The sequence below is a fragment of the Arvicanthis niloticus genome, chromosome 25, assembly GCF_011762505.2.
Source record: "Arvicanthis niloticus isolate mArvNil1 chromosome 25, mArvNil1.pat.X, whole genome shotgun sequence".
NCBI classification, from domain to species: domain Eukaryota; kingdom Metazoa; phylum Chordata; class Mammalia; order Rodentia; family Muridae; genus Arvicanthis; species Arvicanthis niloticus.
The window spans coordinates 14,719,864-14,741,735 of record NC_133433.1 but is presented as its reverse complement, the minus strand read 5'-3'; the positions used below and the strand labels follow the sequence as shown (position 1 = coordinate 14,741,735).

Sequence of the window (21,872 nt, the reverse complement as noted above, 5' to 3'; positions counted from 1 at the left end):
ATTGTGTCTCTGTTTAGTTTCTGTTTCCAATATCTATCTAATTCTGAAAGTGGGGTGTTAAAGTCTCCCACTATTATTGTATGTGGCACAATGTTTGCTTTGAGCTTTAGTAAGGTTTCTTTTATGATAGTGGGTGCTCTTGCATTTGGTACATTGGTGTTCTGAATTGAGAGTTCATGTTGGTTGACTTTTCCTCTGACAAGTATGAATGTATCTGGTGACAATGTCTTTCAATAACATATAATACATACCAGAATTACAATATTACCCATGACACATTTACACAGAAAAAACTGAACTACCAATTGCAGTTTTTACAGTTTGCTGGGGAATCTGATAGATGACTGTGTTGAAAAGCAATCGACAGAAGCCAGAAACAAAACAAGAGGAGCTCTTTAGAATTATCTAGTTCTATTAGCAGATACATACATACATACATGCATACATACATAATCAGTGTCAATTTGAGAAATTTGGAAACTAAGACAAATAAAACAAAACAAAAATAAAAGGCATCATAATAATAGTAGACAGGATTTGGGTTTTATTTTAATAGAGAGAGGTATAATATACACTTAAATAATTATTGAATTATATTAGATGATGGAAGGGATAGGAAAAATGTGATTATTTAAAAGTTGTATGTATTTTGAAAGTTGCTACTGATGTGGACTATTGGTGAAATGATGGGCTTCTAGTATAGTCTTAGATTTGCTTCATAACCAATTAGGGGAAGGGGTGAGGAAGAAAATTTTATGCACAAAATAGATGTAGTGTACATTGGTCATTGTTTAAGGTGATTTTAAAAAATTCAATATAAATATAAAGTCCTTTAAATTAAAAAAGTATAACATCCCACAATTTCAATCCTTAATCAATTCTTACCTATCTATCATTGTATTTCCCTTTCCAAAAAAGATCCAGTTGTTCTCATAGTCCCTTACTCTATACCTAACCTATCTGGTTCTTTAGATTGGTTATCACTATATTAACCCCATATATGCACATATAATCCAATAATCAAATAATAATACTTTCTCTTTCTTGATCTGTAATACCTCACCCAGGATGCATTTGTTTGTTTGTTTTTTGTTTCACTAATTTATCCGTAAATTTCATGAGATCATTTTTTAACAGGTGAGTAATTCATCATTGTGTAAATGTACCATAATTTCCTTATCCATTCTTTGGTTGAGGAACATCTAGGTTGTTTTAAATTTCTTTATACTATAAATAGAGCAACAATGAACATGTTTGAGCAAAAGTCTCTATGGTAGGATGAGGGATGATTTGCCTATATGGTCCTATAAATCAACTGAGCAGGTCTCATATATACTCACAAAGTGGATAGGTCTGCACTCAGTTCACTGTGCTTATGCTTATATCATCGTTTTCAGTTTAATGTGGTTTTATATGTTTTTTGAGAAAGTAAATTTAAAAATCCAATAAAAATATTTTTAAAAATTGCCTCAAATAATGAAATGTTGTAAACAAGGAAAGAGCTGAAAACTAAAATAAAATATTTTCTCATAAACATAATAATAGTCTGACATCAATGTGGCTAAAATGCAATTTAGCATGTGAGGCCCTTCATTTGATGGTATCGTGTTTTATTTGAGATATGCATGCTGATTGAGCTAAATATTTAAATATATATAATTAAGTCAAGAAGAACTATTTGGTCTTTTTGTTTTGCTTTTTATAAAATATAGTCTGTGCTTTTTTAGAAGTGACTATGTGTTCTGCCTAGTGTCTCTAATTTAACTTCTTACGAAAGTACTAGGGACTCTGGTTGATGAGATGCTTTTTTCCAAATCCTGTAAAGTGATCTTTTCCTGTCAGCAGGTAAAAACAAAATATGATGCAAAGGAAGATGCAGTCTTTAAAATAACTTGCACAGTCCTTCAGTTCTTGTATCTGTTAAAAAAATGTTTGCTTAGTATCTTATTTTTCTTTTAAATTATCCTTCCAAATAACCTAGGTACTTTCCACTTCTGTGTTTTATGATTCTGTTGTCCCCTTCCTCAACTCTCTGCAGGTCCTCCACTTTTTCCTGCCCCCAGCAATTTGTGTTCTTTCTATTTCTCTTTTCTGTTCTTAAAAACCACAACCACCAAAAAGAGCAAAAAATCAAAACAAACAAAGCAAGCAAAGGACTAGAGAGATGACCCAGCACTTAAGAGCATTGTTTGCTCTTCCCAAAGTCCCGAGTTCAATTCCTGGTCAACCATATGATGGCTCAAAATCATCTGTAATGGGATTCAATACCATCTTCTTGTGTATATGAAGACAGCTACCATGTACTCATATAATTAAAATTAAAAAAGTAAAATAAAAGAATAAAAAACTAAAAAAGCAAAGAAACAAAATGCCAAAAGACATACAACAACAAAGAGCCCATCAAAAATACTGACTCCTTTTATGTTAGTCAAATACTTCAAGGCAATTGCCCTGCCCTAGAAAGTCATTAATATAATTAGAAACACTCCATTGTATGAAATGGATTGCTAATTTTCTCAGTAGGTATTAATAACAATTTCTGGAATAGGTGCGGGACTTTGTGTGTACTTGCTCTTCTCCATGCTGGAGTTTTGTCTAGACTACTATTATTTTCCTAAATGAACATAGCAATAAAGTGACTTTTAATGATCTGACTGACTGAAATAACCATTGATCAAAGCATCATTCTACACTCATCATAGAAATATCTTTATTCAGGTGAACTGTGATTGTTCTGTCTCTTGCTTTTCTCACCCTCCTTCCTTTATATTCCTTGGTAGCTCTGGCTGTATAACATGATTGTATATTGAGTAGTTTTAGTAAGCACATTTATTTATTTGCTTGTTTATTTATTTATTGTTTAAAGCTTTTCTTACCTTCCTGGGATGAATGGTAGATGAGGTCCACAAAATTATTTTCTTTTATGGTTGGCTGATACTCAAGAGTGCCTTGCAATAGCTATTGTCCTATGAATTAAAGTGTTGCTTAGACACTTTTTCTGTTTTAAAAGTATTGATATCTATTTTCTGATGTTCACTTTAGATGTTTTAAGTCAGTACCATGTTATGAAGTTTAACTGATGTGCAAGTTTCCACAAAGGATTTTTTCTATGAGCACAATTAGGATTGGCAGATTTTATGAGCATATTCAATTGATGCTATATTTACCTTTTGTATCATTTCCATTTTTAGTTAAGAATAATTTAAAATTTAAATGTATATATTTAGTGAATGTTGTGTGATATTTTTATATACATTCCCAATTAGTGAAACAACTGCCACCATATCTACCACCTCATACATTGACATATTTTGTGACAAATTAGAATAGCAAAAATTTATTCTCTAAGTAATTCATAAGTAGACAACATGTAATTATAAACTGTATTCTTGTACAGGAATGGATATGATATATCAAGGCTGTTATGTTTACCGGAAATAGGTAAGTAATAGAGTGTGTATCACAGGATCTTTTAGTAACTTTATCTTAACATATTAGACTGCAGATAAAATGAAATAAAATAAAACAAAAATAGTCCTACTAGGTTTTGTTTTGTTTTGTTTTGTTGTTTTTGCCTTTTCTTTTCTATTTTTGTTTCTTTCTTTTTTCCTATTCCTAAGAAATTCTCATGTGTATTCAGGAACTAAGAGACAGGATATAGTGAGGGATATGAAAGGATGAACCAATTCTACATATCTGCTTTTTAGGAAATGTATCTCTAAGTTACTAATTTCTCCAGGAAGGTGAATTCTTTACACCCAAGCAATAACAATTATACAAATTTTGTGTGTGTGTGTCTGTGTGTGTGTGTGTGTGTGTGTGTGTGTGTGTGTTGGGGGGTGTTTGATGCCAGTCAGTGGTATGAAAAATAATCCCAGTACTTGAGAGGCAGAAGCAGCCAAATCCCTATGAATATGAGGCTAACCTGGTCTACAGAGAAAAATCCCAAAACATCATGGCTATACAGAAAAACCTTATTTCAAAACAAATAAAAAAACAAAATGATAGATAGATAAATAAATATATTATGAAATTTATTTTTTCCTTATTGTTTCACCTGTATTTTCAATTGTCCATAAAATGACAATAAATACAATCTGCATTTTTTCTGAGCTTATGTTAAAGGTAATACTAATGAATTGGAACTCCCTGAGATAGCACTTGTTTAAAAAGAAGACGAAGTGTGTGTGATAGGCATACATATTTATGTAGAAGATTATTCAGATGCCACTTCAAGCAAATGATCTATGAAACTTCACCATAAATAGGACAACCTGATAATGTACTACCTATTGCTTTGAGATATATCTGCAAAAAATATCCAGCTAAATCAAATTATGAAATGATGTAAAAAAATTATTCTCCAAAATAACTGGCTTCTTCATTGCCAAAGTTAGGAATATGAAGAAAAGCCTGAAGATCTATTTTAGGCAGAGATGATTAAGGTAGGGTCAACAGGCAAGTCATAATCTTAAACTGAATTACTTTAATATTAAAAATGAAATTGTCAAAGAATAAAACTATGGTATAAAATCCACCCTTAGCCAAGAAGCTGCCTTCACCTGATACCAATGGGCAAAGTGAAAATCAGTTTCTTCTAATGAAGTGTGACTCTCTAGGTCAACCAACAATCCATGGAATAGCTGCCAACATAATAGGAATTCAGTGATATTTCTATAGATATTTTCTTCTATAGACATTTGTTTTGTTTTGGCATTTTTGCCTTGTTGTTCATATACTGTTTGTGTGTTTGCTTGTTTAGGTTTTCATGTTTGCATTTTCTTTTGATTTTATTTCTTTGTTTCTTCTTCTTATTTTTTCTCCTCTTCCTTCTCTTCCTTCTTCTTCTTCTTCCTTTTCCTCCTACTCTTCCTCCTCTTCTTCCTATTTCTCCTTGTCCTCCTCCTCAATCTTCCTTTTCAAAAGGGATTATAAATTTGGATGATTAGGAAGGTGGAGGGGATCTAGCCAAAAGTCAACTGACAAAAGAATGTGGGTGATGCAATCTTTGGGTGATGCAGTTTGATGATGTCACTAGTCTCTGGCATAAGCTTGAGAAAGGTTTAAAAACAAATCAATCTCACAAAGATGATGATGTGGGGAAACTGAAAGATATCACATTTGTAAATAGTCTTGTCAGATTCAGTTGCTTTCTACTTAAAACTTTAGTTATGTCATGCAGCTTTTTAGAGTGGGTATCTGTAGGTTTCTTTGGAAATTTCAGGATAGAATGAGGGTTCACTCATTAAATGGGGCAAATAAATCCTGACAAATTAATCTAAGCTTTTTTTGAAGTGTTTAGAATACTGCTACAATGACAGTATTTAAAGAAAATCATCAGGATCAGAGCATGGAAGATATGCAAGGACAGCATTATTATTTTTCTGTTAAAATGTTGAAAATCAGAGGCTACAAAATTTCCCTTAGCAATAAGTTCAAGAACACTGTTTCACTATGGCTACACATTGACTATAGTTAAAGACTGAACACTTGAATATTTCTGTAAGAGTTAATGAGAATATTTTCAACACTATTAAATTCAAACATATAAAGAATATTAATATTCTTTATATCAATTAATATAAATAAATATATTAATAAAATATATTTATTAATAAAATTGTATATTGATAATAATTGACTTATCCATTCCACAATTTTAAAACATATTATACAGTTTAACTGTATTTATCCATTTTAAATTAATTTTAAATTCATAATGTGAAAAGCATTATGAATCATTAGAAAGTAATTCTTACAATCTAGGGAAGTTGCAGGTCCTATTCTAAAGAAAGTGTGAGTCTAGAGAAACAACCATTATCTGCCCTGCCATAATTGCAGACTTTTGATTGATAATAAAAAAAAGTCTACATTTCCAATAGCTCTATACTTGGAGTTTGGTCAGTGGGGTAGTTTGATTGTCTTCCCTGAGAGTCAGAAAATATTAAAATAAAATTCATTTTCTACTCTTGCTGATGTGAGGTATCCATGGATACACAATGTAGATGGAAATAGTGGATGGAAAATATGAGAAACATTTCTGGAGCCCTAGAGTTGGAGTTCACCTGAAAATACACTAAGAGAAGCTTCTCTAGTTTTCAGCATATTAAGATCACAAAGCTGAGCCATTTCAAATTTTAGTTTGCTTTATTTTATTAAGCAAATATGTCATATTAAATTAATCACTAATGAGCTGTACATAAGAGTGCATTAGGAGAGGCTTAGCCTCTGATGACATTGCTGCAAAGGTACAGAGCTCACTGTGATGAATCAGTCTATGTACAATCCTGTAGAGTGTAGAGTGCATTGTTTTAAGCTGTCTTTGACATCTCTGTGAAAATCCTTTAAAGGATTGACTTTTAGCCAAGTTTTTAATCAAAATTTCATCAAGACAATTTTTGCAATGTTTGTAAGACATTTGGAAAAAAAAACCACAAGGTTTAATCATTGAATTCATCACCAGCTTATCACACAGACCTCAGAATATAGAGGAGAAAACTTTTCTTTTTCTTTTTTTTAACTTTAATTTATTTTTATTGGCTATTATATTTACATTTCATATTTTATCCCCTTACCCCATTCCCCCCACCACCCAGGAACTCTCTAACCCATCCCCATTCTCCTGCTTCTATGAGGATGTACACCCACCTACCCCCCTACTCCCACCTCTCCACCCTTGAATCTCCCCCGCCCCCATTCAGTGTTCAACCTTCATGGAATCAAGGATCTAATGCACCTATGCCCGACAAGGCCATCCTCCCCTAGATATACAGATGGAGTCATGGGTCCCTCCCTATGTATGCCCAGGCTGGTTGTTTAGACCCTGAGGAGCTCTGGTTGGTTGGTATTGTTGCTCTCCTCATGGGGCTGCAAACCCTTACAGTTCCTTCAGTCCTTTCTCTATCTCCTCCATTGGGAACACCTTTATCAGATCAATGGTTAGCTGTGAGCATCTGCATCTGAATATGTCAGAATCTCGTAGACCTCAAGGAGACAGCTATATCAGGCTCTTGTCGGCATGCACTTCCTGACATCCACATCAGCATCTACCTTTGGTGACTGCACATGGGATGGATACTCAGGTGGAATGGTCTCCAGATGGCCCCTCCTTCAGTTTTTGTCCCACATTTTGTCTCCATATTTACTCCCTTGAGTATTCTGTTACTCCTTCTAAGTAGGTTTGAGGCATTCACACTTGGTCATTCTCCTTCATGTGCTTCATGTGGTCTGTGAGTTGAATCTCTGCTATTTCAAGCATTTGGGCTAATATCCACTTATCAGTGAGTAAATACCATGTGTGTTCTTTTGTGATTGAGTTACCTCACTCAGGATGATATTTTCTATTTCCATACATTTACCTAAGAATTTCTCAAATTCATTGTTTAATATCTAAGTAATGCTCCATTGTGTAAATGTACCACATTTTTTTGTATCCATTCCTTTGTTGAAGGACATCTGAGTTCTTTCCAGCTTCTGGCTATTATAAATAAGGCTGCTATGAACATAGTGGAGCATATGTCCTTGTTATATGTTGGAGCATCTTCTCGGTATATGTCCAGGAGTGGTATAGCTGGGTCCTCGGGTAATGCTATGTCCAATTTTCTGAGGAACTGCCAGACTGATTTCTAGAGTGGTTGTACCAGCGTGCAATCCCACCAAGAATGGAGGAGTGTTCCTCTTTCTCCACATCCTCTCCAGCATCTACTATCACCTGAGTTTTTGATCTTAGCCATTCTGACTGGTGTGAGGTGGTATCTCAGGGTTGTTTTGAATTGTATTTCCCGGATGACTAAGGATGTTGAGCATTTCTTAAGGTACTTCTCAGCCATTCGAGTTTCCTCAATTGAGAATTCTTTGTTTAGCCCTGTACCCCATTTTTTAATAGGGTTATTTGGTTGTCTGGAAATGGGAAAGTCTTATTCAAGCATCTTCTAAGATACTGACTTAGTGTTCATTTATTTATGTACTCTTTGACACAGGGAAATGTACTATATTTCATTAAATGTAAAACTGAGGACATGGATCCTTTTATTGTAGTTACCCAAAATCAGAAACAAGCCTAACAACCTTCTATAGTCTTATTAAATATAACAAATGTGAATAAAAATTTAACCATTCCAAGTTAAACAATGTTAAAGAGTGATTTTTTGCCAATTAATTCCTCCTGCTTTAGTTAGCCTCACTTAATAATTTTCCATGTAGTATACAGAATTTTTATGTATCATCAAACACATAATTGTTTTTGCACATATATTCACCTAACAATATTTTATGTGTGTCTTTTCGTATTGGTCCATTTGAATTAGATGGTTAGGAGTAGGTCTAATTCAAAGGATTTATACATGAAAAGATATACTCCCAAATATGTCTGCAAGGCTTTTCAGACCATTGGTAGCAGAGATACGATTTATCTGTTTTGAAATTTAATATAAAAACTTTGTCTAGAAGCTTGACATATATTAGCTTAACTTGCCAACTATATTAGCAAAATAAATACTTATATACTGATTTATGTTTTATATTCACCATTGTTGAGGTTTTCTGGGCTCTGTTATTTTATAAAGTTTATGGCTTTCTATCCAATTATTGCTGCGTGAGTACTATCCTTAACACCATAAGATATTCATAGATACCTTATACCTCTTATATCATAACTTCATTAAGTACTCTGAGAGCTACCCACATACTAAGAGCTATGAGAAGCTAGTCAAGAAGTTACAGAAATATGAAGACTTCAGGGAAAATAGGACATGTCAGCCAAGGCATGTTAGCATCTGCAAGACAATGACAGTATGAGCCAGCGCAAATGTAGGTGGTCCAGAAACACCCCCGAGACTGTATAGTTTATTTATTTTTTAGGAGGAAAAAATAGCTCCCAAAGTTTGGCATATAGAAGTTTCATACTCTATTACATTTAGGAATAAAGTATTTTAAGCAACTTTAATAAGTGATGACAGTAATTGTGATACAAATGACAGGTATGTTAAGTAAAGTACAAGATCTTTTTAGGAAACTTGCTATTTCTGGACTACGTAGACTAGATCAAAGTTGAAAGAATTCGGATCCAGGGCAGTTAATTAGGCACTTAGAAAAATATTGTAATATTAAGTTGTCAGTAAAAGACTTTTCAATGTAGGAGGTTATTTAGAAAATTTAGAAGACTGTCTACTGTTTCAGTTGTTTTTAGCAGTCCTTCTCCAGCCACCCTCACTGAGAAAACACCTACCCTATGTGGTGGGTACCCTGCCAATTGTGCGTTTATAGTACTCATTCAATGGGCATGCTCCATTGTTTCTGAATTTCTGCTGTGACATTAATAACATGTACCTTGCTGTTTACCTGCTCCCTAAAACTCTTTGCTTCAAATATGTAATTAGGATAACCACAGGGGTAGTTTTGTTGCTTAAACAGTTACTCTAGCTACCTAAAAAAAAATGAAACATGAATTGATCTAACAATTTTTCAGCTATCATCAGGATAACATTTATGTTTTCACTCCTGTAGCAGTGAATTAGTTAAATGGCTTTGGTTGCTGGTGAGTTGTGTGCTGTACCTCCCCAAGAGCTCTTTAGATGCACAAATCTCCTCTCTCTCTCTCTCTCTCTCTCTCTCTCTCTCTCTCTCTCTCACACACACACACACACACACACACACACACACACACACAAGCTAATTTTGATAGGCCATGACTAGCTTAGTAGCTAGGAGTTTCTAATTTTCCCTTTACCTAGCATACATTCTCCCTTCCAACTTTCCTGAGTCAACTTGCTGAATCATCATTGCATCTCTGCTACCCCAGGACCATTTCCACAAATTCTTACATGGCTGGGTGCTTTCTTCCCTGTAGCTCTTATGTTTAATCCCTCTGCTTCTGAGTAATAGTGATATACCCTTCTTCTTATCCTCTCCTGGTTCCTTGACCAGAATCTAAATGTCTGGAATTTTTCATTCTGTCCAGCCATTGGCTGTTAGTAACTTTATTTCCCAATCAGAGCCAACTGGGGGCAGGCTTCCTTTAGCTTCTGAACTTGCAGATTCCTTATGAGCTGAATTAAGACAAAGCATTGAAACCAATCCACAATATACTACCTTTGTGTTTCTATTCTTTCCAATTCATTTCCCACAGACCAGGGTGAATGGTATTTTTCTAATACACTTCTGAGCATCAAATAACAAAATGATTAAATAGTTTTCTACTTTTTGTGTTGTTCTCACTCATAAAATTTGTACAAGTTACTGCAGGAGTTAACCATGTAACCTCCTTTTCTGTTCTTACTCCAGTGGTTTTTGTTGTTGTTGTTTGTTTGTTTGTTGGTTTGGTTTTGTTTTCCTTCAGTTTTTTCAATTATGCAGAATTCCTTCAAACTATTTCCCTTACCTATTGTGATGAAATAATTTGCATCAAATAAATACAGTGACATGTACCATGTCATGTGCATTGGCTTGTATTATGACCAGTGCTCAGTGAGATCACCTTGTCTCTGCTTGAATTTCCCAAAGGCTGAGACATAGATTTGGCAAATTCACACACAATACGCTAGTGTGGAAGTTATATCAGGAGAATGTGTCATGATTATTCGCTTCCTCTATGTCAAAATTATCATTAGAGTTTAGTGTTGAGTCTCAGCAACGTATACTGCGGGACAATGCCCACAGTATTCTTTATTGGCCGTTGGACAACTAACTGGGCACAATGCATTTCTATGGTGGCTTCAGAATAGCATACCTTGTGAAGGACAGACAAATGCTTTAGGGAACAGACATACTGAGCCTTTGAGGAGATAGCCTTTTCATCTTTCTAAATGTTTACTGTTAGCATATATATAGATGGCTAAGCAGCCAGGTAACATTTGCCGTGCATTTTGTTTTGTTTTTATTGTTGCTTTTTATTTATATATTCTTTGTTCAGCAAAATCATCCTCTTGCCACTTATGAGATTCAGACAAGAAAAATTAAGACACTAAATTTTGAAGTAAAAAGGCCTTAAAAGATGTTATACTTGCTCTGTGGGCCTGGTCATGTTGATTACCCTTTCCTATCTTATTTGTTCATGTATAAAATGAATACAATACCAAACTCTCAGGTTTGTGGTGGTAACTCTGAGTCATGTATAAAAGTATTATAATACCAAACTCTCAGGTTTGTGATGGTAATTGTGACATATATATATATATATATATATATATATATATATATATATATGTGTGTGTGTGTGTTGTGTGTATTATATATATGTATATATATATGTATATATTATATATATGTATATATTATATATATGTATATATATATATATATACACACACACTACTGTGTAATGAATTTTAGTACTGAGCATATCACTCATACAGAATTTCAAAACTTGCCATAAGTAATTTACAAATAGTAAACCTCATTTTAAAGGATATTTAATATTATATTTTATTGGATGGTCCTGATTTCATATATTTGTTGTTAAAACACAGTGTTGAATATATGTCAAATGTATTTGCCTATGTAGTATAAATCTCTTTCGAGGTACCTAGATGTGTGAACGTAGGTTTGTGAAAATAATTCCACTTACCAAGCTCAGAATGTCAGGATATTCTATTAATGTTGAGAATATCATAATCAATGAATGTAATGTCAAATTCATATAAAAATAATAGTGTCACGAAGGGCACAATTATAACCTTAAACACATTACAAAGTATTAGCAGTAAACAAAATCTTTGAAGTGCTCTAATTGAGCTTCATTTTAAAGGATGAGAAAGAAAGAATTTTGTATCTTTTATATAGTAAAGTAAATGAAATACCCCAAGGCAACAAGAGATTTAGCTTGTTTTGGAAATAACTATAAAAAGAGATGGTACTTGGAATATCAAGACAAGGTTCCATATAAAGAAGTTACAGAATTTATAGTGACTCTTACTCACTATATGCCATAATATTTACCTTTAATTTTAAGTTGAGAAACTGCTGATACATTATAATATAGTTATATGTCACATTCTTTTAAAACATCCACAATTCTAAAAATAAAAATAACTGGAAAATGAGAGTTGGCAAGAATTTAAAATATTGTATTCTTTATATAGGAAAATAAACTACAATAGGCATGGTCTTAGTCAACTCAAGCTATTATATTAAACTGTTATACTGTGGGGTGTTAACAAATAGCAATGCAGTCGGTTCTGTGGACTGAAAACAACTGCCAGAAATATTCAGATTTGAAGACGAAGGCTCCCCTTCCAAATGTCTGCTGCTGACCTTCTATAGGTGCTCAGAGTGTAGAAAAAATATCACAGAACCATCATCAATGATATTCATTATGCTACTTACCCAAGTGCTCAAATGATACAATCTCATTGGATTAGAACTTCAAGATTTACATATTATAGGAATACAGACATCCATTTAATTCATAACATTTATTAATGAATCACTGAATAAGCAAAATATGAAATAGCCATGCATTGGGCATTACTCAGTGTTAAGTGGCTGTATGCTGCTTAATAGCCTTTGAAAACTTTGTTCTTCATGAAACAAGTTGGTTGCAAAAGAGTATGTCTTGCATGATGCCATGTAGATGAGGAGCAGGGAGTCATCACATTTGCAGATAGTAAAACAGGAAACACCAGTAAAAGGGATAAGGGGAAACCATGGTGTAATAAGTGCAGTGAATCAATTTGGGATAATGAAAAACTGGGATGAATGTTGGAATGGGCTGCACAACAGCGTCCATGACAGTGAAATATCATGTTAAAAACCATTAACCTGCTAAATCTTGAGTTATGTGCATTTTCCCACATTTAAGGTAATAGCCAGTTCATGTTAGTTGGGAAACAAGAAAGCATGTTAGTATTTTGGGGGAAAAAAAAAAAAAAGCCCCGGTTCAAAATATTGCAGTGTTTGGTGGCAATCAATGGGGCTCAGGAACAATGTGGGGCAGTAGGAGACACCATTCATTATGAAACTTTGGTTGATCTTTGGTAAAGTGTTTACTATGTAGGATAAAGAAAACTGAGAAGTATATGTTGACTCTGACAGACTGAATGCTTCCTTTTATATTTCTTGTTCCCAAATAGCTCTTGAGTTCCCTATTTGTAGCTGATAAGTCATTGCAAACTACAGTTAAATTTGGTAGCTCATCCAGTTATTTTACCATGAGATAACTATTGTTATGATTTATATACCCTCAGCCCAGGAAGTGGCAATAATAGAAGGTGTAGCCCTGTTGGAGTAGGTGTGTCACTGTAGGTGTGGGCTTTAAAATGCTCCTTCTAGCTGCATAGAAGCCAGTATTCTGCAAGCATCCTTAAGATGAAGATGTAGAACTCTCAGCTCCTCCTGCAACATGCTTGCCTAGATGTTGCCATGTTCTCACCTTGATGATAATGGACTAAACCTTTAAGCCAGTTCGAATTAAATGTTGTTCTTCATAAGATTTGTATTTGTCTCTAGTTTCTGCTTCAATTTCTTCTTGAATTAACTATATAAAATATTGTGTTTTATTGTTAAATTTTCATGTATGCCTTCTATGTAATTTTAACAATCTCAGCTTAACCCATTCATTCCTCTCTCTTGCCCACTTCCCTTCATACTGATTATTTATGTCATTCATGTCAACCTCTCTACACTATGGACTTCCATCCCCTTGCTTAGGATAGCTATTAGAACACAGACAATGCATTTAAGAAGCATAGTTACAGTGAGGAGAGACCAACCTATGAATTAAAAGTTACCTTTTTTTTTTTTTTTTGCTTTGTGTTGTATAAGATACTCATATAACCCCACACGAATGTGTATAATATAAAAAAAAGTTCCTTCATGAATGAGAGATTTTGTATAATCACTTTGTAAGTCCTGAAGGAGACTGACAAATTATATCATCTTTCTAGCCATAGTGAAAGTGACTCTGCTTCCTGAACATGATGGGAACTGAGTTCCTCACGTACATGACTCACACTATGCATATGCTTTCTAGAAAATTCACATGCTACATTATTTAGCATTTCTCTTCCCTCGTCTATATAAATATATATCTCATGGGGACTTTCTTGCTTAGGATTCATGAGGCAACTGTGATACAATGTGTAATAATGTCAGCATGGGTTATGCTTTTGTATTAACTATGTCTTGGTGGTGGTGGTCATTCTGGTTATGGTGGTTTTGTTTGGGTTTGAAACACATTTCAGACATTGTTGTATGTATGGAAGTATGCCGATTAACAATAATCAAGGAATATAAATAGTCTGCAGAAAAAGCAATAGAAGGAGTCAAGAGGAATAAAATTTTGTAACTTCCTCTAATAATATCATGCAGATGATGGAATCCCAATTAAGGAAGTTAAGCAGCTTTGTCCTTGGAGATCAGATGCTACTGATTGGTGGACTTTGCTCCCATGGCTGCCAAGTAAATAGTACAATTCACTTAATTAAAAAGGAAAAACTCTTCTCACATTAGCGTATTAAGTTTTATATTTTATCATAGATGAGTTTCAAGCTAATATAAAGTATATAGCCTTGATGTTTATTACACATCATGCTAATAAGCAAACTGTTTTCCTGAATTCATCTGACAGTTTACAGTCTATGAAGGTATGGCAGATCTCAAAGTAAAACCATGGAAGCAGAAAAGGAAAAGGAGATTGTGAAGGACCACTGCTTACTAGCTTGATTTCCTGTTTGCTCAGTGTGCTTTCTGACAGCTCCTGGGACCATCTGATTATGAGTGGCACAACCTATAGTTGCTTGAGCCCTTCCATATCAATCATTAATATGAAATATGTCCTCAGACTTCATTACAGGCCTGTCTGGTAGGAATATTTTCTCTCAATTGTGGTTACTCTTTACCTATGTTCACATCTTGTGACAAATTGATAACAAACCAGAACTGGATCCTGCTTTATTCCAGTTTTGTAAGATGTATAGTTGTGTGTGTGTGTGTGTGTGTGTGTGTGTGTGTGTTTATAGAGATGGTAAAATTATCAGTGGAGTGAATTATATATCCGATGTGAAATATAGTGAGTGATTCATTCATGGTAGGTGATGGAATAGTGCTGTGGAAACCATTTAAATTTTTGAATGAAGAAAAAAACAATTTCTGCATGGTTAACTTATTCTACCAGTTTTCAACATGACCAATTCTGAATGAAGAAACATCCATCATTTTAATATTTTCATTACTAGGCAGTTATAATTCATGTTTATTACCACTTTTCAAGTTCCAAAATACAAACTCTAAATTTTACCATTTCTTATGCCCTATGAATAATGGAATTTTACAGGAAAACATCCTGCAGCTTTTGGGATTTTGTTAGTGACACAATAAACTACGGAGTTAATCACCTAGCTGTTAATTTTAGTTTATAAGAGACCTTAGTGCATCTATGTGGAAGGTCCATATGGAGTAAGGTAATTACTTCAGTAGCTTGTCTGATAAAATGCAGTTGTATTTTTAGGAGAGCAATTATATTAGGATTTATATGTTTCAACCTTTAAAAATTTCAGTATCTGTAGTAGTATGTTGAAGTTGTTGTGAATACAGAAATGTGTACAAATAAGTTTCCAAAATAATAAAATATTTGTATAAAAAATAACTTTATTTAAAACTAAATTACATTTATAAAGTATATTTATCATCACTGGCCTTCCCATTCACTGGATAGTACTGTGGTTTAGATTATAGGAAATACATACAGGAGAATGTCTTTGTAATGGTTAATCTTCACTAGAAATTACTATTATTTAACTTAAGTAGAAATATCAGGTTAGTCTTAAATTTGTCTTGTATACTAGCAAAATGTTGAACCCATTCCTTTTCATGTACCCTCCAAAGACCTGAAGATTTTTTTCAGTTCCTTAATCATATTGTTCTCAACACTAAGTTCTAAGTTCAATATTCATATATATATATATGTGTGTATATATATATATATATATATATATACACATATATATGTATGTATGTATGTATGTATGTATGTATATATGTATGTTTAGCTTTATAACTAAGGGGGTGTGAACAACTGCAAATATTTAGAACCATTGCTGTTTGACTACTTATTATTACAACCTATTATAACCTATCAGTTTTTAATTAATCTGGCATCTATGATTTGCTGTGTCTTGCTTTTTACAAACCATTGAGAGATTCATTGTCTCTCAACAGTAAAGAAAATCATATTTCATGAAAATATGATGGTGGAATAAGCTCCTAGGTATGGTGAAAGAGAAAGTTTATTGTGGATCAAAGGGAGAACATAGTCAGAGGCAGGAACATCTGGGAGAGTCTAGAGTTGTCATCACCCTGAGCCATATGAGGGGAAGGAAAGAGGAAGGGAGAAGTGAAAGAGCACAAAAGGTGCAGAAGCATGGAGGCCAAATTTACATAAAGGGGCAGTGACCAAAATGTCTGGATTTTATAAGGAAGAGCTTAGGTGTGTAATGGGGACCAGCTTCTGGACTAGTGTGTTGAGGTTAGAGTTTATGCTGGACATACCCTGTAACATGTAGGGACTGTGGGGTGCTGGGAGAAGGTGGAGGCCAGGTCTGCTTTGATATGTTAACTAGGTACCTCCAGCATTTGTTTGAGGTTGAAACTTAACAGAAGGAGAGAGTGAGTGGGTGGGTGGGGTAACACTCTTATAGAAACAGGGGAGGGGATATGAGATAGAGGTTTTCTTGGGGGTTACTGGGAAAGGGGATAACATTTGAAATATAAATAAAGAAAATATCGAATAAAAATAATAAAAGACAGACAGACAGACAGACAGACAAAAGAATGTGTTAGGTTTTTGTTTCTTGCTTAAAGTGGACATTAATGATAGGATCTACTTACATCTTCCTATATTGATAACTTTCTTTCAGGATACTATCTATAAGATTTTATGTCTAACTAAACAAGTTTCATGATACAGGAACATTAACTATTACTAATGATGGCTTGTTTCTTCAGTGAAATTTTCTTAACAAAAAGTGTTTCCTATTCATTGTATAAACTAGAGATGGTGGTATCACTTGGCCAGAACACTTTGATAGATCCCATTCAGCAGAGCAAATCATTGTTCTGGTTGTGCTTCCTATAGGATAAACCACTAAATGTAGAAAATATGCTGTATCTGAAAGGTAGAACATACATGCATAGAGACATAACATATATAACACAGTTAATATACTGAAGGTGAGGCCATATAGATTCTTTGTAGTTCTATGGTTGCTCTAGTGGCAATGACTAGAATTAAGGGGTAGTAGGTTTTCATTGAACAACCTTTCTACTTTTAATGTTTTCGATGTTCTTAAATTGTCTTTATCTAATGACAAGAGGAAAATGAAAGAAATTAAACATAACAAGAGCTGTCACCAAAACCCAGTCTTGAAAATATTTTACATTCCATTTGTTTGAAGATATGGGTAATTTCCAATATTTTGTGATTTTTTTTTTCCCCAAAGGTTCTTTAAAATCCTCCCATGTTTTACTCTTATCCTTTTTTAAGGCAAATATCAACTTGAACAGGCCCAATTTTAATAGTAAAGGGCATAAATTATATGACTTACCGAGCACAGATTTTACTGTGAGCTTTATATACTCTGACTTCAGCTTTGTATTGGCCTCAAATGTACACTTGAAGAACATATTCCCCAAGTACCCATAATGTGCATTTGAGCACTGAATGTGCACTGAAAAGATTCCAAGGCACAAAATATATCTCAGGAGACAATCTGCTGTTACCAGTGATATAGGAGTGGTAGGAGATTAAATCTAAGTTAAAAAGAGGAATATATTTCTAGTAGTAACATATGAAGATAGATGTCTGTTTTGAGGTCTGTAAATGTAATATACACTCATGTTTGCTTGTTCGTATGTGTGAATACACATGTATAGACAAATGTAAGATTAGTGCAAAAGATATAAGAATGGATACTATACTATAGACATGGATACTATTAAGAGGTAATGTGAAACTAGAAAATGTGATTGCATATTAAAAGTGCTCATAACCCTGATATATTTTTAATTCAATATGAATGAAGGTTGTGCTGCCACCAGGCACTTCTTTATCTTAAAATTTATTTAGAGTTACTCTGTCCTATGAACCTCTAATAGGCACCTTAGCAAGTATCCTTCATCCTTTATGTTCTTAGATTTGTCATTAGTAGCAATTTTTCAGTTCATGTGTGCAATTGTAATATGTATAGACAACACATATTGTGAATTGTATAGACAAGAATGTTTTACCTCATGGTCTCAAGAAATAAATTGTCTTGAGAAAGGCAAACATTAAAGTGACAAATTGGAGCATCAGGAGAAAAGAAATGAGAAGAGATTCAAAAGAATCGAAGCATGGTCTCTTCCTACATTTACTGTGTATCAAATCATGTTTGTTTTGTTAACTCTTCATTAAAATGTTAAATACCTATTAAGAGGGATCTTTTTCTGTTTTTTCTCATTTCAAATAAAATCAACTACAACCCTAAAAAATAATAGTAAGAGGTAAGGTAGATCTTCAAATATTTCTTTGTATGATTTTTTTCAAAAACTTTTTTGTAATTTCACTCAGGTGACAAAAATCATAATACTGACATATCACTCAAAATAAACGTTCAATGTAAAATGCAAAGTGTCATAGCCTTAATGTTGTTTTCTAATTAAAAAGAACTAACCACTTGTCACTCAATGGGCAAAGCAGCTTTTCATGGCTAACAGCAAAATGTAAGAGAAAAATTGAGGACAAATAAAACATAAATTTCACATTATTAGAAATAATGTAAAATTCCACTTCTTTTGGAAGGCTAAGGCATAAGTTTAATGTGCATTTTTTTAGATATTTTTTATTTTGTACTTTACATTTATATATTTTATATTTGTATATAAATCATAGGTTTTCATATTAATGGCTTTCCTTTGTTGTTGTTGTAAAAATAATAGCCAGGAGCTTAGCACCAAGAGTAACCTAGCAACAACCTGCTTCCTAGCACGTAGCACGTAAGACATGCATGCAGTACTATGGAAAAATTACTGAGTTTAAAAATTTTGGTTCATGTGTATTATTAAGTACTTCTTATATTTGAGCTATTGAATGAAAATATTGAATTTTATACTAGGTAACATTATTGACTGTCAACTCCATTCAGAAAATACTGAATCTTTCTCAGATTGCACCACTACCAAATAGGTGACAGGATTGTTTTTCCTGGAAGCCTGTTTATCACAGATTAGATGAGGAGCATCTTGACACACTTTTATCATTTAGGAGGCATCTCCCTGAGATTGACTTTCACCAGTCACCTCCTTGACAGACACTCATCTGGAAATAGCTTTTTTCAAGCTCATGATGATGGCTGATCTTTTATGGATTTCAATTTTGGGTAATCCACATAAAACTTGATTTTTTTTCACATTTTAAGTCTGGCATGTTTAATATACCTTTTATGAAATTAAATTTCTATAATTGCCAGTTATCTTCACTTCGAATGTAAATGTCCTGGGCTAGGCTTTTTACCCTATACAATGGCAGTTATTACAGAAATACTGCCTTTCCATAGCATCACTTACGGTGTAACTACACCAAGTTAGGGAGACAAACATTCGCAGCTGAATGTCTTTAAGTAGTTATGCTATTATGTGACTGACGTAGCAATTTGCCAAGTAGTTCACTGGTGGTAAAGAAAACTGGCAACTCCTGGGAAGACTGAGATAAAAAAAAAAAAAAAAAAAAAAAAAAAAGCATGTTTGGATTGTGATGGCCACAAGGAATGGATGAATGGACTGTGAAGAAGTATGCCAGTGTTCATAGAGGATGGCTGCAGTGTGGTGTGGTGTGTGTGTGTGTGTGTGTGTGTGTGTGTGTGTGTGTGTGTGTGAGAGAGAGAGAGAGAGAGAGAGAGAGAGAGAGAGAGAGAGAGAGAGAGAGAGAGAGAGAGAGAGAGAGAGTTAGTTCTGGGGGTGATGATTAACTTTTCTCAAATGCCCTAAGTTGTTTGTTTGTTCGTTTTGCTTTCTCTGTGACTTCAAATGGTTCTTAATTGTTCTACCAATAAAAATGAAGAAATTTGGTCCACGCTAATGCCTTCTCTGATGCTCTAAGTCTTTTCATTAGGGAGAAGATTTAAAGGTCATGAGACCTTTTAAAATCAAGAACTAAACATAAAAATAATAAGATAATTGGATAATATATATCCGTTTCATTTTATGAATTACTGTAAATAGTTATTATATTTCGTATGAAAATGTTACACACTCTTGAGAATATCCAGCTATAGTTGGGTAAACTGCTTACATGAATACTATACTATAATATATATACTATATATATCATGTACATTATGAATCATTTGTAAAGATCTCTATCCCAGCTGCAGCCATTGTTCAACTGCCAATTGAAAAGCTCTGTAGATAGATATTGTGCAATTCTTATTTCTGCCAACAATGGTGTCTCCATAGACTACTGGAAAGTATGATTTTGTAGCTGGGTTCCTGGAGAACATAAGGAAATTTATTTGTATATTCATGTGGTATTAAGCATACAACTGATGTATGATAAACTTCACATTTATAAATAAGCTGTAAGTAATGATAACTATGGAAATTATAATATAAATAAAGTTAGAATACAAAGTACAAAGATATCAAATACATTTATACTGTAGGTATAATTTATTTCCAGAACATTAATGGACATGGTAAAATTGGTCTAAACGAACTGTACTTGTGATTACAGGTTTGGTTACAAAAATACGGCTACCTTCCACCGACCGACCCAAGAATGTCAGTGCTGCGCTCTGCAGAGACCATGCAGTCAGCCCTAGCTGCCATGCAGCAGTTCTATGGCATTAACATGACAGGAAAAGTGGACAGAAACACAATCGAGTAAGTGATGTCCTCTGAATTCCTTCTGTAATTGTTCTTATTTCCAGTGAAACCTCAAAACTACACAGATGTCAACAACCACTATGGGGATATTGGGCTTTGTGAACTTATCTAATTTTCCACATCATCTGAGGGTTCTCATACAATGTAATATCCAAGGTCAGCTTTGTTTTCAAGGTTTTGAGAACATGTTTTGAAGCAAGAAAAAAAATATGATCAAAAATCAAAGTATATGCCTCTTTGAAGATGTTCTATGGAGTGGCAGTGACAGATAGCTGCTTTGTGTAGTTTGTGAGAGTGCTGATCACGTCTCTGCACTGTGGTATCAAGTTAGCAGCTTCACATTGGGTGTTATGCAAATGGATAACAGTACAAATAATGTTTTATGTTGTACTGTATAGGAAGATTCAGAAATGGACTATTTCTAGTTTGCTGGGTACCCAATAGTGACAGTTCTTTAGATGACATAACTACTGGTTTTCACTCAAAGTTGTCTACTTTAAATATCTCAGTGACAATGAGGTCACATTCCTTCTAATAAATTTTGTTAATTTATTGATTATGTTATTCATTGTTCTTCCCAATAGCTTCAACAAATGTTTCAAGTAAATACTTCATGAAAGACTGCTAATGTAGCTTTATGTGTCCACAAGTATGTAATGGCACCTTATTTTTATCACAATCCCCTAGTAGGTTGGGATATATGGGGAAGAATTATTTTTGGTTCTAGACTACAAGGGAAAAATTGATTATTTCTCTGTGGATAAAGGCAAAAGTGTTTTGGATTCTTAGAACCCTCAATGCTCACTAAGTCAGTATATCTCTGTTATTTGTTGTTTATACATTATGCTTCACAATAGATGAATATACAATTTTCTTTCCATCCCTTCACCACCAAAAAAAAAAAAAAACAAACAAAAAAAACCCTGAATATCAAAGGCTGAATGAAGTGTAAGGGAATTTCTCAACTCAGACCTTTTGGTATTAAGGCTTGGGAGGTCAACATGCTGGATGTGTCAAGA

At 33.8% G+C, this 21,872-nt stretch overlaps 1 protein-coding gene across 2 annotated transcripts in view; it reads left to right on the top strand.

The window, feature by feature from the left end:
• Mmp16 (matrix metallopeptidase 16) overlaps nt 1-21,872 on the top strand; it is a 218,499-nt gene that overhangs the window by 92,087 nt on the left and 104,540 nt on the right. For both annotated transcript variants that reach the window (XM_076924116.1, XM_076924117.1), the window contains one exon: nt 20,702-20,850. In XM_076924116.1, the coding sequence (XP_076780231.1) occupies nt 20,702-20,850 (149 nt within the window). The remainder of the gene's footprint in view (nt 1-20,701; nt 20,851-21,872) is intronic.